We start from the raw sequence: 27,962 nt of genomic DNA, 5'->3' as shown, positions 1-27,962 counted from the left end.
CTCTGGTACAAGTCGTCATCACACACCATAGAAAGATCAGCCCTAGACAACTGCCACCATTATTAAAATTTTCTTTATTATTTATTGTGACACTGGGAAGGGATAAAAAATTTAAGGCAAAATTGATGTTTTCTTGACTCTGTTGTTTTGACACCAACAGAGAAACAAAATAAATGCTGAATTGTGGGCTCAATTTCATCTGTGTTTTCTTCTACTGGTCAACTGGAAGGGGAAAAAAATTGGGTTAAGCAAAAATGGTTTAAGAATCCCTTACATTTTTATTATTCCCAATTATATACAAAAATCACTTTAACGTTCACTTTTTTTAAAATTTTGCATTACGTGTTTTCTCTCTTACTCTCTTCACCTTTCTCTGAGACAGTTTGACATAATACATGAGCAATCATCCAAAACATATTAATTATTAGTCGTGTTGGGAAAGAAAACACAGACCACCAAAAAAAGAAACCATAAAAAAATATAGCAAGTGAAAAATAGCATGCTCAGACTCCATTAGTTCTTTCTATGGAGGTGGATAGCATTTTTCATCATGAGTCCTTTGGAAATGTCTTGGATTGTTGGGTTATTGACAAGAGCAAAGTTATTCATATTAGAACATCACTTAACATTGTTGTGCCTCAGTACAGTGCCCTCCTGGTTCTACTCAGTTCACTTTGTATCAGTTCATGTAAGTCTTTCCAGATTTTTAGGAAAGGATCCTGTTTGTTCTTTATTATACCGTAATAATATTCATCAAAATCATAAACAAATTGTTCAATCATTCTCTATTGATGGACATCCCCTTGATTTCCAATTCTTTGCCACCACAAAAAAAAAGGCCTACTTTAAATGTTTCTGTACAAATAGGTCCTTTTCCTTGTGATAAAATCTATTTCAGATACAGATCTACTAATGGTATTGCTCAATCAAGTGGCATGCACAATAAGTGTGATTTTTAAAATTATTAAGCAAAAACAATATTTAAATATTTCACCCTCCCTTTTTAAAAAACAAAAAGCACACTGATTTTTAAAAGTTTTACATCACCTACTTTTCTTAATATATCCTTGCCTCCACCCTTTGCTAGAGAAATATTCTTTGTATGAGTAATTTAAAAAGAAATTTCTACTAAATTAACACATCTACTAAGTCCAATTCTACATGCTATGTTCCATGCATATAGTCATCCTTCCTCAATAAAGAGGTCTCTCCTTATTTAAAAGATAGTGGTTTGATTGAAGGAATCCCCCAAAAAAGTAAAAAGTACTGATGAATTTAGCATGTGCATGAAAAAAAAAACTTATCCGTAAAGATCTGAAATATAAAGTGGGTCCTTTCTTCCTGAGGTGAGAAATCCTGAATAGATTTCATATGTACCTGCCTTGCATTTTTAATACAATGCTACCTCACATCAAGAATAGTAAGATTCAGTACAAAAGAGATCCCCTTCAGCCTCCATCCTAAGAGGGATCATTTCTCAAGGATCACCAGCCCCTTCGACTAAGGCAGCCTGGGAGTGTAGACTTAAATTCATGCCCCAGTATTACCCATACGCCAGGCAACACAGTATACAGTGCTGGACATTGAGTCAACAGGATTTGGATTGGTACCCAACTTCTGATGTTTATCTTCAATCATTTAAACTGAGTTGTAAAATGTGTCAGTGGAAGTGGTCCCACAAAACTGAAATCCCAGATACTTGACATATCAACCTATTGCCAATGAAATATTCAAAGAGAGTTACCTGAAATAGTAGTGGTGGCGTGGCCATCTGGCGTTTAAGCTAAGGCAGCTTGAGCTGAAGCAACCAGTTTGGGACCCTGCATGGAAAGAAATCACAGATTTGTGGGAAAGATTCCAGAGTGTCCAAGACTAAGATCCCTGAAAGGGGGCTCTTTGAGCATTATCCATTGCCCTTGAATATACAAAACCATTCCAATCAAAGGACATGGGAAGATATGTGTGCATAAACATCCTTGAAATGTTAGCTTCCTGCTCGAGGAAAAGGTGCCTATCTGTATATTCATCTGGTGTTGAAACTATAGGAAAGATTCTTTGGTGAAAGAGAGTTTTGAATTGTTCACTGGGCCCTAGATGGTAGCAAAATCTGGAGGAGCAATGGGAAGATGTTAAAGAGTGAAGCAGTGACTTCTTCTCCCTTAAGGTCTTCCAGTGAAGTCTGGATGACAGTGTCAGGTAGGGAAAAGAGAGAATTCTGGGGTACAGATTGGAATACATCAGGGGTTCATAATTTTTTTAATATTGGAAATTGTTTTTCAATATGATTGGTTTCCTTGACACTCGTGTGTATACTTAATTTTGTGTTTTCAAAAACATTATTCTGAGAAGGAAGCCATAGGATTCAACAGGCTACCAAAAAGGTCTGTAAAATTAAAAAAGGTTAAGAAGCCCTGACCTAGAAGGTCTCTGAGGTCCCTTCCATCCCTAAGATTCTGGGTTCAGTGATTGGGTGAAAATTGGAGCTGTTTCACTACCTGTGCACAGGCACAGCTTACAGCTGGGTTACAACCAAAAAGATGGCCAGCTAAAGGAATTCTACCACTAAGTCTTATGCATGCCTCAAATGCTACACATGCATGATTTTCATTCATCCTGACACATAGGAGACAGGGGAGACTGATAACCATTTGACAAGTGAAAGAAAACTACAAATGCACAACACAAACCGAGCTTTCAATGGACATATAGGAATATTTTAGTCAAGGGCAAAAAGGGAATAGCCTCTTGCTTTAAGGATGACCAGTGGTGGCACCTAAGTACTCCTGGCCAGGCCCCCATTAGAGGCATCACCAAAGACTGCCAAAGGTAAATGCAATAAAAAGAAAAGAGAAGTCCATACGTCTTCAGCAAAGCAGGCTTCCTGGTTGGGAGCTTTGCAGCACTTGTCCATAAATGCAGTGAAATCAGTAATTACACCCTTGAGTTGCTCATCACTGATGTGGGGCTTGTGTTTCACGAGTTCCACCAGTGCACTGGAATGAGAAAAAACACAGAAATGCCCATGAAAGTCAAGGAGCAAGCAGGTTGACCAATCATGTTTCATCTGGCCTTAGTTCTAGGTCACAATTCAGAGGAGAGGTCCTGACATTGAAGCCTGAAGTTTGGAGAAAGACATGAGTAAAGATGATCCTTTTGGAGGCATTAGGGACACCTTGGGACATTTTCCTGCCTTCCCCTTCAGGGATCCTAGACATCTTACCATGGGCTTCATCACATCTGACCAGAGAGAGATGGTCCTTTAGTTTGCATTATTCAAAATGACAGATCCTCTACAGAGTGACCTAGCTCTCTGTTTGACTGTCTATTGAATGGCAGTAGACTTAGATGGATAGCTAGGTGCCATGGGGGGATACACTGCTGGATTTGAAGTCAAGAAGACCTGAATTCACTATTGTTCTATAAGAAATGATGAACAGGCTGACTTCAGAAAAACCTGGGAAGACTTATATGGTCTGATGCTGAGTGAAGTGAGCAGAACCCAGAGGACTTTGTATACAATAGCAGCCACGTTATGCAATGACTAAGAATGTTAAACTGAACCCTTCTCAGCATTACGAGGATCTAAGACATCTCCAGAGGCCTTGGGATGGAAAATGCTGTCCACATCCAAAGAAAGAACTATGGAAGTCGGATCGCTCTCACTTATTTTTACCTTAAGTTAAATTTTGTTTCATCTTTCTGGTGGTTCCTCCTATTGGTTTTAATTTTTACTTACAACTTCACTAATGTGAAAATATGTTTAATGGGTATGTAAATGTAAAGCCTATGTCAGATTGTGCACCGTCTTGGGGGGGGGGAGAAAAAGGGAGAAAAAATTTTCAACTCAAAAGCATATGGGGAAAAAAAATAAAAAAAATAAAAAGAAAAAAGAAAACAAAAGAAAAGAAAAGAAAAAAAAGGGGGAAAAAAGAAAAAAAAGGAAAAAAAAGAAGACCTGAATTCAAAAACTGCCTAAGATTCTCACTAGCTGTGTGACTCTCAGATAGTTGCTTTATCTTTTTAAGCCTCTGTTTTCTCATCTGTAAAATGGGGATCATATTAACCCTTATGTCTCAGGGCTGTCGTGAAGATCAAAGGGGATAATATATATAAAAGTACTTTGGAAATTTTAAAATCTATATAAATACTAATAGCAGTCATTGGTATTAGATACCACTCAACTACAACCATTTACCCCACAAGTTTCTTCTGAGTGACTTGCACCTGAATCACTTTCTAAATTCTTTTCCCTGACAGATTCTCGCCCTAAAGCAGAAAGGTTTGCTCGTGTTGTCAGCAGAATGTCTTTCTCATTCTCAAGGAGGAAGCAAATGAGTTTGAGGAATGCAGGAGACCAAATGCTCCTGACCTTTGCTTCTTGTTCTGTTTCTCCTCTTCAGGAAGTGTGCACAGGTCAGCATGGAAGGTGAATGTGTCTGCAGAAAATGCCTTGGGTACATATGTGTCATCATCTCCCATGGCAGTGAAGCAGCGAGTGCGGCCCACCAACGAGTCTGTGCAGCATTTGGTGATTCTATCACTCACTGGGGTCTTCTCATGAAGGCGACACAGATTGTCAAATAAAATAGCCTCCTAAAGCAAAAGGAAAAATTGAGTGAATTCACCACACGAGTAGGGTGAACACATTAGTATTTCATGGACTAAATTAAACTGTTATATTGAAGTCCACCCTTACTCATAGCCTCAGTTACATGAGCAATTTAACCCTTTTGAAAATATGGGGTTTTTTTTTAAATAGATCCATAAAGGGGTTTTCATATGGGATTTTTAGGTGCTCTGCTTAAGAGGAGAAGTAACCAACATTTATAAAGGGCACTCTTTTGCCACAAAATTATTTATTGTCATCTTAAGGCAAAAACTCACAACAGTAGCATTAAAGTAGCAAAGAAAAAAACAACTCACATAGCCCTCAACACAGGCCACTTTTTCTTGGTCACTGAGTTTACAGCATTTACTGGCGACTTTTCCAAACTGATGTGCAAGGCCCAAAATTGTTGGGGTTGACAGTGGAAGTAGTTTCTTGGTATAAACGGCCAGCGCTCTGTAATTACAATGTTCCAAATGGTTGTAGTCAAAGAATCACTTTAAGTAAAACCACAACAATAATAATAATAGCATTAAAAAACTTGTGAAGCAATAAACACTTACTCAGAGTCAGTTGAAATCATTAAACTGACCATCCCTGGCAGTCAAAAATGGCCCTTCCCTTTTTCTATCTCTATGGCTCTCCACTGTCATGACCTCCACCACTCATTAATTCTTCCCAACACCATTTTTTGCATAGTGGTGACAGGGACATTTTGTGATGCTACCTTGATCCCCTCAATGATGTTCACATTTTCAATGATGGAAGTTTCCCAAATATCCCAATTTCTCCCAGTATTAATCTGTCATACGTGGGTCTTTCTTAAACATTGAACATATGTAACTATTTACTCTCTACCACCTCTTGGTATTCTACGAGTTTATGCTCCATTACAAAGAGTAGCCCAATCATTTATTTGTCCTGAATCATTTTGTTTACACTTCAGATGGGGTCCCAAGCCTCATGGTTGCCTGAACAAGTCTGGCATTCCCTGCTCTGTTGCTTCCTTCCATAGATTTTCATATTTTGTTTTTGTTGTTTTTTTTTTTAGCACTGGATCACATCACATTTAAAGCTTCAGCTTTCCATGCCAAAGAAGTTTATTTAGTTCAACACTGGACCACAGATTTAGAACTGGAAAGGGTCTTGGAGGCCACTGAGTCCAACAACCTCATCTTGCAGAGAAGGAAACTGAGTCCTACTAATTTGCACAAGAATACACACCTAGCAAGTGCCAGAGTCAGGTCAGAACCCAGTATCAAACTCAGGTGGTGCTGATTCCAAACCCAGCACTCTCTTCACTGCCCCATTACCCAACTCTATGAGTAGTAGCAAACCAGTAGACAGGCCAAGTGCTGCCCTTTCAACTCCAAATCATTAAAAGAAACCACAGGTTTATATACCACTTTGAAAGGGAAAGATGAAGTTTTTCTGTTTTATGGCCTTTTACAAGAGACTGCCTTTTTCTCCTGCTGGGCCATCTCTAGTTATCTTGATCTATGCCTGCCCACTGAACCCAGATGGCTCTGGAGAACAAAGTGAGGTTGGTGACTTTGAACAGCCCTGCCTCACTTAACTCCAATTCATTTGCAAGGCATGGCATCATCTTTCTGATGTCATGGTCCTCTTCAAGAACAAAGGGCAAACTACAACCACCACCTTCCATCCTATTAAACCTTAAATATTCAAAACTGTTCAAGCAGCAAGGTCCCACTCACGTAAGTTCAAAACCATGTTCTCCAAATCTTTCAAAAATATGACACTTTATTGGTTAAATGGTCTGTCTCCTCAATAACAGCTTTCCGATCGTCAGCCTGAAAGAAAATAAAATGGTATTGGAGCACGTCCCCTGTAGACACATCACATGTACATATATACCAATTTTAGAAATCATATTAAAATTGGCCCACAGCAGTCATTCCATCCAGCTCATTCATTTCATGCAAAAGCACACCTCAAAGATCAAACGAGGGTTTTCAAGACTTCTGTACGTGGACATTCCAATTCTACTTCCTAATGACCCTCATGCTCAGGACAACTCAGAAATTCTTCTGTCCGGGCTAAATTGAGTCTCTCTTCTATTGCACCTCTCACAATGCTTTCTCTCATTCTGTCTTAGTGGAAATGAAGACAAGCAAAACTTTCTCCTTTCTCAAAGAGCTGTTCTAGATTGACAGAGTCTCATTTGCAGCCTTCCCATCTCCAGGGTAACTCTTCTTAATTCTTTGAAACATTGTTCATAACAACCTGATTTGAAAGCCCAGAATGAGCCAAGAGTCCCAAGGTAAGGTCCAATTAGCATTCATAAGACTGTACTTTTTTTCCTCTTTTTTATGTACTGTGCTATCATTTCCGAATCAAGCAATCCTGAGCATATGGCATCCCAGGGGAGTAGTTTGATTTTTTTTCTATCTCATGAGAAACCTACCACTTTGGCATAGCAAGCAGGAGGGTCAGCTGTGGCACAACACTTCTCAAGTGTGTGTTCGTAGTCCTTGGCAAGCCTCAGCAGTGTGGTAACAGCAAGCTCAGGGTGTCTTCTTCCACTGTCATACAGATAGCTGAAGAATGAAGACCAAACACATGTGAGCATGGTAAGGAACAGGATCAGCCCCAGCATTATTCCTCTGGCCTAAGGTTCCATGAATTTTGTGAAATTACAACAGAAACTTCTGAGATAAAATGTGTAGAGTTAACTTTGCCTATTGGTCTTTGTATTGGTGGATTCACCAGATGGTGTTAAATTTTCCTTTTTTTCAAAACATCAGCTCTATGCAACGCTACTCTAAGTCCAGAGGACACCAGAAACATATCTCCCAATTCCACATTTATAGCACTTAACTCCATACCGCCTTCTACTCTTGCTTAGTGGTCACATGTCTGGATGGCTACCACCTTCTTAATTAGTCTGTACATTCCTGGAATGCTAACATTCTATCTTATGCTTCTTGGTATCCCTTACAATGCCTTGTTTAGAACACTGAGAGTAATATGGATCTCAACACGTATTTGTTCTATGAATGAGAGTGAATGAATGGATGGATCAGTATATGGTGGGATGCATGGATGGACAAAGAAAAGCTCAGCAGACAGAGAACAAAGTTTCCTTTTCTCCCCTAATTAATGAATGATACTTTTGTCAAGTCTCAAGGCCACAAAGTAGGTAGTTTCAGGGCTAAAAGGAGATTTTACAGTGCTCTGTACTCCTGCAGCCAGCACATGTCCAAAACTGTCTCCAAGTTCCCAGATATCTGTCTTCTCTGGACAAAGCCAGGAAATTATGATTTCTTGCCATCATTGGTCTCTTTTTGAGGTTGAAGGAAAGTGAGTAAATTGTATGGAGCCAAAGATGAGGTACAATTGAGCTGGAGTCCCAGAGTCATTAGCCTGGATCCCATCACTAAGTACAGCATAAGACATGAGAAGAATGTTCGTCTCTATTTCTGCCTAAAATGCTTGGGAGAGGACAAGGCAAGGAGTAGCCAGCAGCTCTACAACTGTGAAGCAAGTACAGTATCAGGTGAATGGCATCAAGCATATGAAAGGAACACAAGAATAAGATTAAAAGTTTCATTACTGGGCTAAGTAGACTTCATTTGCTTCCTGGTAGTTTTTGCAGGCGTCCTTGGTTTCTACATATTCAGCAAGGAAGTTAGGGAGGTCAGCAGGAATGTCATCATTCTCCAGATCAGCAATGCACTGGCTCTTCTGGATTACAGGCTTGTCACAGCATTTTCCGAGTTTGGAGGAGATTGTATCTTTGTGCTTACAAACGTACTCAGAAAGAGCCACCTACAAGCCACAAGATAGAAGCAGTTCAACATAAGGCTCAATAGTCTAAGCACTCCAATCCAACTCTGCCTATCCCTTCCACAATGCCCTTAGACCTCCTTATTCTTAACAAATTGTTCTTCACTTGCACTCCTTCCTCTCGAGCTCCTTCCATATCCTTGCAGGCTCAGAAAACTGACATTCACCTGGAGACATTTCATCCCTGCCCAAGCTCTCTTCAGAATGGGATGTCCCTTCTCTCATTCTTACATGTTACACACACACACACACACACACACACACACACACACACACAGCCAAGAGAGAATGGGGACAGGGGATTCCTTGCCCCCTCATTGCCACTTTAAGACCCTTACCTTACCACCTGCATTCTCTGTCTTCCTTTGAAGTTCAACCCAACCAGATGAATCACCCTGTCCAGACTCTACTGGGTTTTGTCAACCTCCCCTGGTTCATTCTCCCTCCTTTCTCCTGCACTTCAATACTTGGGTGCAGCTCAAGTCTCTCCTCAGTCCTATACATCCTCCACTTGGCTGATTTTTCCCAGCCTTAGGTCTACACACGTCACTCTCCTGTTTGGTGAGCTCAGCGACTCCTAGTACCTCCAGGATCAAACATCAACTTCTCTGTTTGATATTCAAACTGCTCCATAGCCTGTCCTCCTCCTACCTTGCAGCTACTCTTCTACTTCACTCCATTCCATAAGCTCTCCAAACTAGGGACACTGTCCGTCCCCCATGCCTCAGCTCTGCCCCCCTCACCTTTGCATCTCAGAATCCTTGGCTGTTTTAAGATAGATGAAGAGGTCCTCCAGCTGTAAGACCTTTCCCTCCTCAGATTACCTCCCATGTACTCTAAGTATACCTTCCATATGCATTATATATTTGCATGTGGTCTCCTCCCACCAGAATGTAAGCTTTTTGAGGACAGGGATTATTGTTGTCTTTCTTTGCATCCCCAATGTATATAGCACAGTATCTGGCACATGGAGGTGCTTAATAAATGCTTATTGACTGTCTGACAAATTGGCCAACAGCAATATTGACCTTAGCCTCAATTAGTGTGTTTTTTTTCAAGATAATAACAAAAATAATACTAATGATACTATAAAAATTCATTTTGTTAAGGGAAGTAATAGAGAGAGTTTGAAAGTGATACAAACCATGGAATCAGAGGGAGTATGAAAATTTCTTAAAAAGGGGCTTGGGGAGAAGCAATAAGAACACTAGCAAGAAACCTTCTCTACGGTACTTCACCATCTTGCTAAGGAACTCCCTTATTTTATACAGCAGCAAGTAATTAAGTGCCTTCCACTTGTAAGGTACTATGCTACACCCTCAGGAATTCAAAGGCAAAAAATGCTTATCCTCTAACAGCTCACATTTATCCAGGAAGGTAACAAGTATATACATAAGTTTTGTAGAAATATATACAAGTCAGATGTGGTAATTTTCTGCTGGAAGAAAGGAGAGGCTGAGGAGATTAGAAAAGGCTTTCTATAGAGAGGGAAACAAGCTTAGACTACTGCCTGGCATACAGTAGGTGCTTAAATATGCCAATTGACTGGCTGGCTGACACAATAAGCTGAGGTCTGAAAAAAACTACAGATTCCAATTTACTCATTATGATTCCTCTGATTCTAAATTTCTTCTTTGTGGGTATAAAAAAAGGCTCATACCAGTACATTATAGAAAAGCTTATACAAAAACAATGTGGGGTAATACCAGCAAATACTGACCCTATCATCAGCACACTCCAACAGGTCACCATGGCAACATTCCTTATAACCCTTGGTAAGATCTTCCACTATTTTATGAAGTTCACCAAATTCAATCTTGGGGAACTTCTGACTTAGCCGAGCTACGAGTCTAGGAAGAAAATTTACAAGAGGTAAATTATTAGCATTTAAAACTTCCACAAAAATTTCCTGGAAATCATTTTTTAAACTGCTATGAAATTCTTGAATGAGTTGACACATAGGAAGTATTTCGGAGGTGCAGCCAAATATAACATCAGTGCTGAGTCTGAACTATCATCACAGACACCATCACTACCTAAGCCTGGAGCGAGGAACACCAGTTCAAATCCAGCCTCAGATACTTACTAGCTGCATCACTCTAGGCAAATCACTTAACCCCTATCTGCCTCAATTTCTTCATCTGCAAAATAGGAAGAAGAAAAATAGCATCTACCTTCTGGTCCAGCTATTGAGGATAATATTTGTCAAAACACTTTGAAAACCTAAAAGCATAATATACATGCTAGCTATTATTTATTGTTCTCAATGCCAGCATAAGCACTTACAAGGTACTCTAAGTTTATGATCAGTAAAGAAGGGCAGGATGGTTAACCATTTAGTCCTTCAATATAATTAATCATAGAGCGAAGAGAGGTCTTCTGAAACTAGCCACTCTGTGACCCCTCCAGGCCATCTGGCACCAAAACCTGTTAAAGGATGTGCGATGTTCCCATGACTTCTAAGGACCTCCAGCAACAGAGAATCCTGACTTTTGAGTCTCTCACAATACTTCTTAGGCATCCAGATACATACACTAACCTATATTGACAACAGAACTTGATCAGAAAAAAAATCCTCATCTTCTATTATTTTCATTCAGTCACAGGAAATACTTGCATGGAACGCTTACCAAGAGGTTGACTGCTCTCCTTAAGGAGGAAACTATTTCCGGGTCCCACAAGAGGGAGAGTTGGGCAAGGGAGGACACAGTGGTTGGGGTAGGTGTGAGTAGAGAAAGGTCCCTTAGCTCTGACTGGGCCGGTGCATGCTGACTTAGCAGCTGACTTTGATAGAGCACCTCTTCATTACAAAGCACTGCCATGTGAGTCCCTCAATCCAAAGTAATGCCGCTGGAGTGATGTCTGTTTTACAGATGAGGACACTGAAGGGGCAGAGGGGTTTTCCCAAGGTTCCAAAGCTAACCAGCTGCAGAGGCAGGGACCATAACCAAGTGTTTTTTTCTGTTCTATTTCATTAGAACTTTAACAATCATCAACACAAATAAACTTTATACAAAGAAAGATTATATGTTAAAAAATACCTGTGAGCTTCTGCTACACAATCTGCTTTCCAAGTCATTTACTCACATATAGATGTGCATAGACATATGTCATATGTGTATATTAGAGACTCTGACCAAGTCACTCAACCTTTCACTTTTCTGGTCAACTCTCTAAGACTAGAAGGTGCGGAGAAGGTGCCAGCCTACATTAGTCAAGGAAGTTTCCTTAACTGAGAGTTCTTTATACCAATGAAATCACTGGCCCAGTCCTCCTATCCCTATATATGCACTTAACAAGAAAGATACATGAACAAATATTGTGCTGTTTATGTCCCCTCCTGCATTTTGTTTGCTTCTATGTATTTCTTTTAGGTGTTTAAAGGATCCTTTTTTGCATCTCTGTCACTACCCACTAATTTACCCCTTCCCTGTCTACCTCACCCCCAGGAGAAACCTTCCCTGGGATACATATGTACATACGGTAGCTCAGCAAAACAAGGCAATATACTGGCCGTGTCAGAGAACATGTATTTCATTCTGCACCTCCATTGCATCACCTGTCTACCACGAACTTGCATCAGTACTGATCTGAAGTCACTCTTCTTCCCAGAAGGCAAAGACTTCTGGGACATTTTCTCTTCTTTTTAGTCCTATTAATCAATGTGGCAAGTATTTGCATTCCAAACTTTTCAATAGGACCTGCAAATGTTTATCTTCAGCCTCAGAGTTTCACAACATGGTTTTTAATCTTCCCCTGCTGCCTTGGAAAGCTCCTTCATGCAGACAGTCCCTCTAGCTGATGACCCATTTCCTCCTCCTGCCATATTGGAGTGGGTCAGGCCTCTTGCTCTTACCAACTACAGTACTTGGATAATCAACCTGACATTTCTGTTATCATTGTTCTGGTGGCACAAAGAACTCCTAGTCAAAACTCCCTATACCAATGCAACTCATCTATAATCTTCAAATCTTAACTAGGCTGGCCACTGAAAGGTGAAGTGATATGCCCATAGTTAAATGATGATTGTGTAGCAGATGGGACTTAAACCCAGGTCATTCTGACTTGGAGGACAACACTCTATACACTCTGCCATACTTCCTTTTCATTAATTTTTGGGAAGAGAAAGGATTTTCCAAACCTTGCTGTTAACAGCAGCCTTCGGTATTATATTTTTATGGTCTTAGAAGGCATTGGCCACATCTATCACTCTTTTTGCAAATTCCAAGCAATTAATAAACATGGTTACCTAGAGATTCTATGGGGTACTGTGGGGACCCCACTATGGCAAAGTGCTTTGGGCTGTCAAACCCAAGATGGATGAGTACTTTTACAATGAAAAGAGAATCAGGGGGCAGCTAGGTGGCACAGTGGATGAGCTCCAGCCTTGGAGTCAGGAGGACCTGAGTTCACACCCAGCCTCAGACACATGATACTAGCTTTGTGATCCTGGGCAGGTTACCTAACCCCGATTACATCACCAACATGGCAGAGAGAGAGAGAGAGACAGAGAGAGAGAGAGAGAGAGAGAGAGAGAGAGAGGAGAGAGAAGAGAGAGAGAGAAGAGAGACAGAGAGAGACAGAGAGAGAGCAGAGAGACAGAGACACAGAGACAGAGACAGAGAGAGAGAGAGAGAGAGACAGAGACAGAGACAGAGAGAGACAGAGAGACAGAGAGAGAGAGAGAGAGAAATCAGGGCTTAGCTGGGCTGAATGAGGCTACAGTGTGAGTCAAAGTGGTAGCCAGAGGGTTAGAGAGAACCAGACCTCCTCACCAATATGGCAGGAGGAGGAATTGAAGCGTCAATCTGCATCAAGCAGGGATGAAGGGAGAGTGGAGTTGTGGGAAACCCTCCCAAAAAGCCTCTTTAATACTCCAAGTTAAAAAATAAACCTTTTCTAGACCTTACTTATAAAACTGGAATGGAAACGCCTGCCACTTTTACTGAAACGACCAAATAGGAAATGTTCAATTCTGTGAGAATTATGTTGATTCTGTATCTTTTTGTATTGAGCTTATTTGCCAGATATTGATTTTGTCCTGTAACTGACTAAACTGTGGTTCTCTGTCTCTGAATTTAGTGCAGAAATACACTAACATGAATGACTTCAGTTTAGAAATACAGTTCTGCTGCTAGTCACTGTTCTATTATGGCCTCAAGGGTTTCTGCTGCCCTTGGGGGATGACCATGCACACAAGGCAGGCTTTCCTTCAATCATGTCTGGTTTACTATACAAAGAAGTCTGGACCACTAGTTTTTAACATTGAAAGTGGGCTCGACCATGAAATTTTCTCAGTCTCAGGAAGGAAGAAAGGAGCTATTGCTTGCCCTCATTTCCAACGTCCAATCGGTGATATTGTGCCTGTGCTTCAGCTATGTAACCAATCGTTGTCTTCAACCCCATGATGTCACCTACTCTGTTCTCTACTTTGTTCTCTGCTTATAAAAATGACTTGCATCTTCAATTCTTCATCTTTTGGCTAATTGAGGCTGTCATTAGACCCATTCTACTAATAGCTAATGCCCTGATAATAAATTGTTGTCTAGCTGGAGCAAGTGCCTTGGTTTACCTTTTTGTTGAATTTCACTTGTAACAATTTTTTTACTTTTTTACAAATCATGAAATTAACAACAGAAATTCGTGGAGCTAGAGATATTGGAATCTTAGGCCTTTTCCCATCTTTGATTCTACAGCAAATACAATGTCTTTTAGGCAATTGAAACTTAGAGACTTACCCAGCCTTGACAGCTCTCTCTCCAAACTTGTCTAAACTGGAGCATCGATATCTCTGTCTTGCACCTGCAGATAATACTTTTCTCTCAAAGCAGGAAGCTGTACAAAAAATAAATCACTTTTTTCAAAAAAATTTCTATTTTCATTAATATGAAAAATAAATTCCCCACAAAGTCCTCACAAATTACTTCAACATTTTCTTCAAAATTTAAGGAGTTTAACCTGAATTACTTCCACGAATGAGAGAGAGAAATAGAGACAGAGATTTTTTGATAGGTGTATTTCAATATTATTAGTTTCCTTTCTAATCCTACATATTTCCTTTTATGCACTGAAAGACGTGAATCTGAGAAAGGCCCATAAACTTCACTAGACAGCCCATGACACAAAAAAAGGTTAAAAGATCCTCCATTATATGAAGATAGCTTTGCGCCACAACCAATAGTCGATACTGCACTTGGGCTCCTTTTCTCAGTAGTGGTGATAGTTTTTTCAGCTAAGCCCTTAATGGCCCCTTTCCTGGCGCTTCTTATGACCATGGTGACACAATTAAAGGGAGTTGTTCAGATTTAGGAATGGTCAATGATAATCTCACCAGTATGTAATACGTTATGATCCAAGAGGACAGAGGATACTTTGAGTTTTCTCTTGGTGTTGGTAGGAACTTAATGGGAGCTAATAGGGGATTGATAATTGCTTGGTGGATTGGAATTGAAGCTAGGACCTTCATTTCCATTAACATGATGTGTGAATCATCAAGTCAATCAGCCACAAGCACAGTCATCAATTAATTGAATGTTGAATCTCTCTGGGCCTCAGTTTCCTCCCCTGTCATGAAATTAGTAAACATAAGGATCTCCAAGGTCCCTCCCACCTCTCCATCTGTGCTCTTCTATGCAGTGTACATCTTTAACATTCTCTATCCTGAAGAACAATCTATATATCTTTGCTAAGTAGGATATACTCTCCACGTTTGGAAAATTATATAGTATATGTTGTTCTCAAAGACAGTTTCACAGGTATTTAAGAAATTTTTTTCAATACCTATCAAAGTTAAATTCCTTATTTACTAACTCTCATTAGACTTGGGAATAAAGTAAAAATGCATAGGATTTGTGTGGAAGCCAAAAGGAGTTCACATTCAAAACATCTCCTTCACTGGATTACTGAGCACCTAAAATTTCACTACTGACCACAAAGTCACTCCTTGAGGTTAAATGTATCTCTCTTTTTGGAAGGACAACACTATTAGGATAAGAAAATTCAATAATTCAGAACTGAATTTGAATTAATTTAAAAGATTATTTAAGAAGATACCTGGCTGAGAGTATGGTGACAAAGAGGTAAGGAAGGGGCAGCTAGGTGGTGCAGTGGATAAAGCACCAGCCCTGAAGTCAGGAGGACCTGAGTTCAGATCAGGCCTCAGACCAAACACTTGACACTTACTAGCTGTGTGACCCTGGGCAAGTCAGTTAGCTCCAATTGCCTAAAAGTTAAAAAAAAATGCCAAAGGGTATATTTTGAGAGGGGAGGAACTTTTGGGGGGAGAGCTTACTTGGAAATGTTACTGCAGTGGGATACTTTGCACAATGAAGAATCAGTATATAAATACTGTATATAAATAAATATATATAAGTAAATATATATATATATATATGAAACTCATGTTCATGAGTTCAACTCTGACACTTACTCTGTGTGAACCTAGGCAAGACACTTATCCCCGTTTGCCTCAGTTTCCTCATCTACAAAATAAGCTGGAAAGGAAATGGCAAACCTTTGGCATTTACCTTGGCAAGTACCTTTGCCAAGAAAACACCAAATGGAGCAACAAAGAGTCAGGCATGACTGAAAAAGACTAGTCAACAACAAAATTATGTCAGCAGCTCCATCTTTAGCCCTACCTAATGTTCCCAATCTCACCTGCAGCACAATTCACTCTTCTGCCTACAGTAGACTCTGCCCACTCCAAATTATTCCACAAATATAAATTCTCATGCCTGCACACGCACACACACACACACACACACACACACACACACACACACACACACATAAGGCTGACACCAGGATGCAGGAAGTTCTCAATTGCATTATCAAAACAGTGAAATGAGTCAGGGGATTGGAAAGTTTAAGCAACACAGAGGCAGACTCTATCACCCTCCCCTTCACAGAAGTGAGGACAGTACTGAAGAGGAATAAAGGAAGGGTCATATACTTAGAGCAGGAAAGAGCACCAAGTACCACCCCCTCAGATTACAGATTAGAAAACTGAGGCTGGGAGAAAGGACGTGACCTGCAGAGGGTCACACAGCTAGTGAGCATCTGAGATGGACCTCAACCCAAACGCTCCTCACTTCACCCCACCCACCCCAAGAGCCTTCTCTACTGTACCACACTGCCTCTCAAGCCAAGGACCAGGACTCAAGAAGGTTCTGATAGACGATCATGGTAAGGAAGATGGGACTTCTTGGGTCCAGGTGACAGGTTCCACACTGATTTTATCTCTCTCTCTCTCTCTCTCTCTCTCTCTCTCTCTCTCTCTCTCTCTCTCTCTCTCTCTCTCTCTCTCTCTCTCTCTCTCTCTCTCTCTCTCTCTCTGTGTGTGTGTGTGTGTGTGTGTGTGGGTGTGTGTATGTGTGTGTCTCTCTCCCCCCGCCCCTTCTGCCTCTCAAATACCTTTTCTTGGAGGCACGTGGCTTTGTCAGCAGACTGGCAACATTCTCCCACTGCATCCTTGTACTGAAAAGTGTAGGCAAGGAGTGCAGGGGCATAGAAGTACGGGTGTCTTCTGGCAACTTCATACAGGTACCTGAAATTGGCAAAGAGAACCAAATGGTCACTTTTGAATAGCTATCACTAATAAATGTCTTCAGTTGTGTACCCACATCAATTGATAAGTTTACTCTCTCAGCTGAACCTAACTAAATTTGACGTCTGCTGCCCCCTCTAATTTGGAGCTGTGATTTCATTGGCATTCTTTCAGTTCTATCTAGGAATTGGTGTGTTATGTTATGCAATATTACATCGTTAATATTCTCTATCCTCATAAAACAAGCTGTATGTCTTTTCTAAGGAGAATATGCTCTCCACATTTGAAAAATTACACAGCATATACTATTCTCACTGAGAGACTCAAAAGTATTTCAGACAGACATTGTTTTCCATAAGTATCACAGTTAAATTGCTTATGTACTAACCAGCATTAGGCTTGGAAATACAGTGAAAATATATGGGATTGGAGGAGACTCAAAAGAAGTTCACGTTCAAAACATCTCTTTCACTGGCCTGCTGTACACAGAATATTTCACTATTCACTACAAATTCACTCCTTGAGGTTAAGGAATTGTATCTCTTAGAATCCTCTTTCTAAAGAAAACACCTTTAGGGTAACAGAATTCAATTATTAAGAGTTGAATGTGGAAAAAAAGAATTGAATGTGAATTAGTTTACACGATTATTTTTCAAAGAGGACACGATGAGGGTATGATGTGAAAGAGATGGGGAAGAGGAGGGGTATGTTTTCGTAGGGGAGGAGGTGGCAAACCCCACCACCAAGGCCGAGGGCAAATGATGTAAAAGCCACTTTGCTTCACAAGTGAAGACACAGTCCCCCTGAGAGGCAGCAGAAGTCTCAGGGAAGACCATGCATAGGGAGTCATTCACCAAGACCCAGCATCTTCTTATTGAAGTAAGGTATTCCTGCTAACTCAAGGCTGAATGCTGTTGTTTCCACACTGATCAAAGTGCTACAAATATGTTCAGTTTTCTCTGAGTCTACCACCCGTAGGACCCCAAATGTAAATCTTGCTCTGAGCATAGGAAATGCTAAGCAGGCAAACTCAATCTATCTCTGCAGACTGGCCACTTTTCAATAACAGTAGTCTTTGCCAGGCTGCTGGGGCACTCAGACCACAGGATTCTAGAGCTACAGAGGGGCACAAAGATCATCGGATCCTACTCCCTCATTTCATAGATGAGGAAACTGAGGCCCAAGGAGCTTAAATGACTTGCCCTTTCCAACTAGATGGCACAGTGGATAAAGCATGGGGTCTGGATGCAGGAAAACCTGAGAACTTAGTAGCTGTGTGGCACTGGGCATGTCACATAATCTCTATCTGCCTCAGTTGTTTCATCCATAAAATGGGAATCATACCAACATCTAAATAATTTGTTATGGGAATCAAATAAAAGAATATTTGTAAACCCCTTAGCCCATGGCCCGGCACATACTAGGTACTTCATGAATGCTTATTCCCCTTCTCCCTCAGTCCCATACAGTTAGTACTATGACCTGTGCCAGGGTTGTTTGGCTCCTATGCTGACCCACCAGCCCCTACACTCACTTTCTGATCTCACTTACTTTCCCAGAACTCTTTGCATTCTCTTGGAAGTTGTGGCAAAGAGTGTCAGCATTAGCGGCTTCGATTTTAGGGAGGTCTGGGTGGTCATCTTTGTGGCTCAGGAAACATTGATTTCTCTCAGGTTCTTCTTTAGTGCAGCAATCTGCCATTTCACCATACCTCTCCCGAAAATTTGGCAGACTACATAACTTATCGCCAAATAGTTGGTGCTAGGAGGGAAAAAAATACGTGGTTAGTCATGGACCCATTTAAAGCTCTGGAAATACTGGACTTCCTTATTTGACTGGGGCAAGACTCATGAGACAAGGAGTTAGGAGAGGCAGCTGCCTTGACAGTCTTCTGCTCCCCTCAAATCATTTGACTTCCTCTTAGTTCAGAACAATTCCTTACATTTTTTAACAAGAGGGAGCAGTTCTGGACTGGTGAGAAGTCCAAGAACAAAGAGAGAAATGGTGGGACACATTATTGTTGACTCTGATCTCCTATCTAAAATGAAATGAAGAGAGAAGGTCAAACTCAACCACAGAGTCTCTACTCACAAGGGATTTGTCACAATTTTCTGCTGTCTCATCAGCAGCACAGCCTTTTGCAAATTCCACGACTTCATTCACTAATTTTATATGATCTTCATATGGACATTTCTGGAGGAACTGAGCAAATGTGATCAACACTCTGAAACAAAGAGTTCTTATGGTTACTGAAAGAAAAGGTGAAATTAAACATTAAAATCCCCTCATAAGTGTTTGCCATACTGAAGATCCAATTGCATCCACACCATTTCCAGCTTGGCTAGAGGACCATCCACACCATGCCAACTTGACTAGAGTACCAAGGCATCCTGAGAGAAAGACGGGGGTGGCATGTGCCTCACGGATGACCCACCACCACCACCACACCTCCACTCACACCCAGGTGGAGACAGCCCAGCACCCTTCTAAAGACATGTCTTGCTTCTACTCTGACGTCCCCATAGCCATTATCAAGGGGATTGACTCTGCAGAGATGAACTATGACAGCTGTCTCTGAGGCTGCTTGCAGCCCCCACCTCTTCAGCAGCCACAGCTACTGAAGACTCGGAAAGGAAAATTCTCATCACCAAAGTCCTTGCCAAAGTCAAATGGCTCAAGACCAGAAACAGAAAATGGTCTTAGCAGTGGAAATGTCATTAAAAGAGCAGTTTTACCATGTACTTTGCTATTTTACCCTAAGGATCATGGGATTTTTTTCCATCTGCCTTGTAGCTGCATTCTCCTGGATGGGTTCTCCTTGAGGACAAGGACTTCTTTGCTTTTCTACTTGTGTATACCTCCAGCTCTTAGCACAGTGGTTAATGCATGCTTTTTCAGTCATTCATTCTATAAGGATCAATGTATACTATGTCTTCCTCACTGCTCTAACCAAAGGTGGAGGAAGAGAACATGCATTTAGATAGCACCTACTATGTTCCAGGCACTGTGCTTGGCACTTTACTGATTTTATCTCATTTGATCCTCACAATCGCATACAAACTTTGCTCTCAGAAGCTCTAGTCACATTACTTGCTAAGTGACTGATATATTCAAAGTGGTGTTTAGCCCAAACACACTTGTATTTTAACAGTTAAACAAATAAGATCACATCTTAAGGTAGAACTCCAAGCATTAGCCAGTGCATGAGTATTTTGTGGAGGGAGAAGAGGATTTTCCTAACCCCCAAAAATCATTCTATGTAGAAAGTAGCCAAGTACATGTAAGAGGATCATTGAGTAACTGAAGTCAATTCAATTAGACATCTAGAACCTTCAGTCTAGAAGACTTGAGCACAAAGTCTGCCTCTGACACTGATTACATCACCAATTATTAGACTGTGACCCAGAGGATGATCTGCCTCAATGTTCTTGTCCATAAAAATAGGGATAACAATAGCATGCTCAGTTGCCATCCCTGGTAACCATGTGAAAATAAGAGGTGCCTGTCGATAGAGTACTGGCTCTGAAGTCAAGAGTACCTGAGTTCAAATCCAGCCTCGGACAAAACTCTTGGCCCTTACTAGCTGTGTGACCCTGGGCAAGTCACTTAACCCCAATTGCCTAAAAAACAAAGTTTAAGAGGTGCCTACTTCCAGCCATAAGTGACAGCAGGGCTTCTTAGGGGAGATGTTGGAAAGCTCTTTAATTAGCTACTGAGCCAGAACCCAATGACCACTGAACGTGTTCCACAGGGGAAGTGGCAGAAAGAGGAGAAAGGGAATCACTACGTAAAGTACAAAGGGATAATGTCACATCAATATTCATGGAAAACATGAATTTAAATTTTCAATAATTATACTTACAGGCCTTTCACATTCACTTCACCCAAGTCTCTATATCGTTTGGCAATCTCACTCTTATCTAGAAGTAAAATATACAACATTGAGATATACATCTCATATACATATATTTAAACATGTATTTATATGTATACATATATACATATATACATATTTACATGCTAGATACATACATATATACATATATATGTATATATGCGTATGTGTGTGTGAGTAGAGATAGAGATAGAGATAGATAGGGATAGAGATAGAGATAGAGATAGAGATAGAGATAGAGATAGAGATAGAGATAGAGATAGAGATAGAGATAGAGATAGAGATAGATAGAGATAGAAATAGAGATAGAGATAGAGATAGAGATAGATATTTAAACCACCAGGTGGAGAACCACTCCTCCACCTAGGCATGGTTTATGTATTCATTTGACTCAAAAGATGATGCCTCTGCCAGCACAGACAAATCTCTGCAGATTAGTCAACCTCAGGTCAGTATAACACCTGGAGAATTGTTGATTGGCACAGATACGTCTTGAACCACCAGTTGAACTTTGCAGTTTCTTTATTTTCTCTTCAAATCTAAGGGAGAATTTTTGTTGTTTATTTAGTCATTTTCAGTCATGTCCAACTCTTCATGACCCTTCATGGGTTTTGCTTTATTTTGGGGGGGTGGGTTGGCAAAGATATTGAAGCAGATTTCCATTTCTTTCTCCAGCTGATTTTGCAAATGAGGCAAATAGGATTAAATGACTTGCCCAAGGTCATAGAAAATAAGAAGTGGCTGAAGCCAGACTTGAACTCAGGTCTTCCTGACTCCAGGCCCAGCACTCTATTCACCTAGCTGCCAAACTAGGGTTACTTCTTCTATACCTCCTTCAGAGGAGTGATGAGAGGTCTCTCTGAAATGCAAGTGCATTAAACCCAAACTCTAATTATACAATTTATCTAATGGTTCTAGATTTCTGTATGCTGAGGCAGAGCTGATGATGTCATAGCTGAGGAGGTGGGAGGAATACGTTCCTTTCTTTCTTTGGGATTGTACAACTTTAAGAAGTCATGGTGGCTACATTTTCTCCATCTGAAAAAGGTTACAGAAACTATCCTGTCTAGGTCATTGACAATATTAGACAGACTAATGACTTCTTTGACACTATATAGATACAATCATCTTCATGAATATTTTTCACTGCTGAAGGAAAATACACATGATGGGACCACAAATCCCCAAAGATTCAATCTTTAGCCTTGATTTCTCCATCAAAAGAGAACATGAATAGAAAGATTCTTACGTGCATCTCGACGGACGATTTCCCTGGAATGAACAGAGCTGATGAGGAAAATAAGGGAAATGAAGGTGACCCACTTCATCTTGTCAATACTTTATGGAAATCGGTGGAGGAAAGAAGGTAGGATGTTGAGAGGAAAATGGATTAATATACTTTTTTTAACCAATAATTGTAGATTATTAACTTTGCATTTCATTTCCTCCCACTGATTTCAAAATTCAGACTATTCTTGCTAAAACTGTGTTTGCCCAATGCCTTGCACATGTTTGCCATCTGGAACTGCCTTCTCAAAAAGACCTTGTAAATTCATTAAACTTATGTAAAATACCTTATCAAGTTCTAAACAAGGATTCAAACTATTTGCACTTTTTATCCAGTACCATGTCCTTTATCCTAGATTCCCATTTGAACATTTTAGTTGTGGCAGTAGTAAAATTTTAACCAACCTGGAAGCCAGGTTTGGAGAGTTGAATGAACTGCAGACCTAAGTTCAGAAATGAGCCTTGGAAACCCAATTTGCCCTGCTGAACTTACCTAATGGCAACGAAAATCTGAGGAGGGGGAAAGTTACTGAAATAAAAGGATTAGAATTCTTCCACGTCATTCATTCCTACCTCTACTCAGGAAGAGTTGAAGTCCCCATATGGCCCAGAATGCAACAGATGGAGAGAGCAGTATCTAGAGCATCTAGAATACAGCTAGATGTCCAAGAAGTTTGCATTATCAGTCTCAGGCCAGACCCTCAAAAGCAATTGCCCTTTCTGAAGTTCACTTTAATTCTTTTATTTGGCTTCATTTGTGTTTCTTAGAAATGATAGTAGAAAATAATTGAAATGATTGATAGTAATAATGCTCTGGGAAATATTGAGATACAAATCAAAGGTTGAAGCTCCCTGATCAGGTGGCACCTTAGGTGACCTTGCAAATGCTGAGATTCCCCTCAGGAGACTGAAGGAAGCTGGGTATTCACGGGAGGCAGAGCAACAAACGTAGAGACAGACACTAAGCACACATTCTCAGGGAATTGTGGGTATGTACAGGCCATCGAAGAAGGAGAGAAGAAAAGACAGTAGGGAAATCGAAGGAAGGATGAGAGGGAGACAGATGAGAAGGAACAATGTGAAATCCACTTGAGTGGCCACTTTAAGCATCATCAACCAAATTATTCTAAACAAATACGTGTTTCTGATGAACTTCTCACTCTCAAAAAAAAAAAGGGATCCTTTCCCTATATTCTCTTGCACCCTGAAGGAAAACACCTTTCATTGTTAAGCCAATTGCTAACTCTAGCACACTCTCACTCCACAAGGAGTCTAAATTCACTCTGAGTGACCTAATCACAGAGTCCCAGAATCTGAGTCCAGAGGCTAGCTGGTCTAATTTGTATCTCATTAAGAATATCATCTATGACATCACAGACAAGCGGCCATCTAGCCCCGGTTTAAAGACCTCTGATGAGAGGGGAACCACCATCTTCCAAGTCAATCCATTCCATTTCCAGTCAGCTCCAATTGTGAAGAAGTTTGTCCTTTCCTTGAGCCTAAACCTACCATTTTGAATTATCATCCATTCTTTCTATTTCAGACCATTGACTCCCAACATAATGAGATGAATCCTACATTAACGTGAAAACCCTTCAAAGACTCGTAGTTGCTATCACTACCCTCATAAGTCTCTTCTCCAGTTTCTTCAGTCAATTCCCTCACTCAATACCCTCATTATTGCCCACTTTTGGAAGGGTTCTCCCATTCCTCTTGTAATGAAAAGAGCAGAGGAACTTGTAATCAGGAAGTTCTGGGTTTGAATGTCACCTGCACCACATGTTGGCTGTCTGCTCTATGGGCCAGGCATTTAACTTCTCTGAGACTCAGTTTCCTTTTCTGTAAAACGTGAATAACAAGACCTATAGCACTTTTCTCAAGTGACTATTATACCAAATGACATGATTTAGGCATAGTACTTTGCAAATGTTGAAGTGTCACATAAATGTCACTTATTTTGCCTATTACTATTATTACAGTCCTACCAAACTCCTCTTATGGAACAAATATGGTGCGGTGCTGATGCCTAAACCAGGAAGAGGAAAAATAGAAAGAAAATTATAGCTCAATTTCACTCATGAATACCAATGCAAAAAAAAAAAAACCTATCTCCTACTAGCTAGTTAACTACTGCAATATATCACAAATATTGTACAGTGTGACCAAATGAGATTTATACAAGAAACACAAGGCTGCTTCAATATGAGGGTAACTATCAGCGTGATTGATTATATTAATAACAAAATCAATAAAAATCATGATTAAATTAAAAGATGCAAAAAGGCTTTGACAAAACAATTATTAGAAAAAAAACACTTGAAAGGATCTGTAGAAACGAGTTTTTCTTTAACATGGTAAGAAACATCCTAATGCCACCAGCAAACATCTGTATTAGGAATAAGCTAGAAGCTTTCTCAGAAAGATTGGGAGTGAAACAAGAATGTCCATTATCACCACTGGGATTCCATATTGTAGTAGAAATGCTAGCAATAGCAATAAGAAAGAGAAAAGATACTGGAGGAATAAGAAGGTGCAAGGAAGAAATAAAACTATGCAGATGATAGGATAGTATACTTGGAAAGTCCTAGAGATTGAAGTAAAAAAATTAGTTAGAAAATAATTATACCAAAATAGCAGGATATCAAATAAACCCACATAAATTTCTATATCCTATATATTCTGAAATCTTCCACATCCCATATTTCTATTCTATCTATATATTCTACATATTTGCTATATGTATTTCCATATATTGCCAACAAAACCCTGCAAGAAGAGATAGTAAGAAATATTTGATTTAAAATAACAATAGGTGGGGGCAGCTAGGTGGTGCAGTGGGTAGGGCACCAGCCCTGAAATCAGGAGAACCTGAGTTCAAATCTGGCCTCAGACCAAACACTTGACACTTACTAGCTGTGTGACCCTGGGCAAGTCACTTAACCCCAATTGCCTAAAAAATAACCCTAGGCGATATAAAATAACTGGGAGTACATCTGCAAAGACAAAACCAAAAACTATATGAACATAATTGTAAAACATTATTTATACAAATAAAGTCAGATTTAAATGATTGAAGAAGCTTTAATTGTTCATGGGTAGGCCAAGTCAATATAATCAAATTGACAATTATACCCAAATGAATCTGTTTATTCACTGTCATCTCAATTAAACTACCAAAAAATTATTCTATTCAGCTAGAAAACAATAAAAATTCATTGGGAAGAGCAAAAAGTCAAGATATCAAAGGAACTATTGGAGGGAGAGAGTAAAGGAAGGGGGTCTAGCAGTACCAGATCTTAAACTGTATAATAAAGAGGTAATTGTTAAAACTATTTGGTACTGGCTAAGAAATGGATGGATGGCTTAGAGGAATTGAGTAGGTATACAACACACAACGGTAAATGATTGTGGTAAGTTCATGTTTGATAAACACAAAGATCTAAGCTTTGGGGATAAGAATTCACTATTTGGTAAGAAAAAATTGCTTGGAAAACTGGAAAGCAGTATGACCAAAACTAACTATAGACCAATATCTTGTGCCATTTACCAAGAAAAGGTCAAAATAGATACATGACCTAGCTCTAAAGGGAAATATAGTAAGTAAATCAGAGGAGTATGGAACATACTGCCTATCAGACAAATGGATAGGGAAACAATTTATGACTAACCAAGAAAGAGAGAGCATTGTGGGATGTAAAATGGATAATTTTGATTATATGAAACTAAAAAGGTTTTGTCCAAATAAAACCAATATAGCAGAGATTTAAAGGAAATCAGAATATTAGGGAAATTTTTTGATAACCAGTTTCTCAGATTAAGGCTTCATATCTCAAATATATAAAAAAGAGCCAAATTTATAAGAATGAGTCATTCCACAATTGATAAGTAGTCGAAGGATATGAACAGGCAGTTTTGGGGAGAATAAATCAAAGTCATATATAATCACATAGATTGGGGAAAGTGGGAAAAGGCTCTAAGTCACTATTGATTAAAGAAATGCAAATTAAAACAATGATGAGATACCATCTCCCACCAATCAGATTGGCTAAAGTGATAGGGGGAAATGACAAATGTTGGAGAGAATATGGAAAAATTGGAACACTAATACACTTTTGGCATAATTGTGAACTCATTCAACCATTCTGGAGAGCAATCTGAAGTTATTCACAAAGTGTTATAAAATTGAGTACACTGTTTGGCCCAGAAATCCCACTGTTAGGTCTGTTTCCCAAGGCAATCAATAAAAAAAGGAAAAGAACTTATATGTTCTAAGATATAGATAACAGGTCTCTTTGTTTTGCAAACAGTTGGCACTGGAGTACATGCCCATCAAATGGGGAACAGCTAAACAAGTTGTGGTATATGATTGTGATGGAATACTACTGTGCTACAAGAAATGACAAGGAGGTTGGTTTTGAAAAGCATGGAAAGACTTACTTGAACTAATGCATAGCAAAAAGAGCAGAACCAAGAGAATGTTGTACACAGTAACACAATATTGTTTATAGAATAACTATGAATGACTAAGCTGTTTTGAATAAGATGATGATTTGAATCAACTACAAAGAACCTGCGAAGGAAAATGCTATCCAGTTCCAGAGAAAGAACTGTGATATATGGATGGATGCATTGTATGGTTTTACATATACATACATACATACATATGTATATGTGTGTGTGTGTGTGTGTATGCGCGCACAAATATATAAACAGACATATGTACATATATGCACATATACATACACATATCTATATGTCTGTGAGTGTGCGTGTGTGTGTGTGTGTGTGTGTGTGTGTGTGTGTATATGTACATATATATAAAATGTTGGCCTTCTCTAATGTGGGGATGGGAGGGAATGAGAGAGACAGTACATCACTCAGACTATAACAAAATAAATAAATCATAAACAAAAGAGGCATTACCATTTGCTTTGCCATTGTATCCTGAGAACCATGGAACGTTTCCAACTGACACCCAGATGAAACCTTTCATGTATGCTCTCATTCTCATTAGAATCTGAACACCTTGGAAAAAGGGACTGAATCACTTTTACATTTGTATTTCCAGTGCTTTCCACAGGATAAGCATTTCATAAATACTTCATTCGTCCTTCTAATTGAGTTTAGAGTCCACTGAACAACCCCCCAAGGTATTTATCTCAATTAATTTCTGTATAACCACCCCACTACCATGTAGTTAGGAGACTAATTTTTTTTAACCCAAGGGAAAATGTCCATATCAGTCCATGCTAAATGTCATCGTGTTAGATTTAACCTATCATTCAAGCCTGCCAACTTGATTGTGGAGCCTGACTTCAGCATCTAAGATACGAGTTCTCCATCTCAGCTTCATATCATCTGAAATTTCATGAGAATCTCTTCTATAACTTTAGCTAAGTCATTGCTAAAAATGATCAACAGCACAGGACCAAGGACAGATCCCTGGGGCACTCCTCCACAAGACCTCCTTTGAAATTCACATTAACTCTCTGGATCTGGTTATTCCTTTTTTTTTTTTTTGGTGAAGTGATTGGGATTAAGCAACTTGCACAGGGTCACACAGCTAGGAAGTGTTACGTGTGTGAGGCCAGATTGTGGTGTGGTTATTCAACCAGCTCTGAATCCACCCAGGCCACATTTTTTTTTGTCTGTTCAAAAGAACGGTATGCAAGACTTGGTCATAAGCTTTGCTGAATATCAAATATGAAGCCTTCACAAAAATTTAGATGTCTGTTGTAGTTACGTAAACGTAGACTTTTTGATAATGATCATGATGATGGTGGTGGTGGTGGTGATGATGATGATGATGATGGCTA

General features: G+C 39.8%; 1 protein-coding gene across 1 annotated transcript; it reads right to left on the bottom strand.

Moving 5' to 3' along the window:
- Window positions 1–57: 57 nt before the first annotated feature.
- Window positions 58–22,239, bottom strand: LOC110209799 (albumin-like). The gene is given in 18 exon segments (XM_078148108.1): window positions 58–222; window positions 1,745–1,820; window positions 2,861–2,993; window positions 4,370–4,593; window positions 4,924–5,062; window positions 6,325–6,369; window positions 6,371–6,420; window positions 7,035–7,167; window positions 8,184–8,398; window positions 10,137–10,266; window positions 14,155–14,237; window positions 15,490–15,510; window positions 16,832–16,964; window positions 18,516–18,533; window positions 18,535–18,725; window positions 19,056–19,188; window positions 20,827–20,884; window positions 22,109–22,239. Coding segments are annotated over 17 exon segments (1,827 nt in total). The 5' UTR covers window positions 22,188–22,239; the 3' UTR covers window positions 58–222; window positions 1,745–1,778.
- Between the last annotated feature and the right edge of the window lie 5,723 nt (window positions 22,240–27,962).

This window comes from Phascolarctos cinereus, unplaced genomic scaffold, assembly GCF_003287225.1.
Source record: "Phascolarctos cinereus isolate Bilbo 61053 unplaced genomic scaffold, phaCin_HiC Scaffold_9;HRSCAF=440, whole genome shotgun sequence".
NCBI lineage: Eukaryota > Metazoa > Chordata > Mammalia > Diprotodontia > Phascolarctidae > Phascolarctos > Phascolarctos cinereus.
This window is presented reverse-complemented; position numbering and strand designations above follow the sequence as displayed.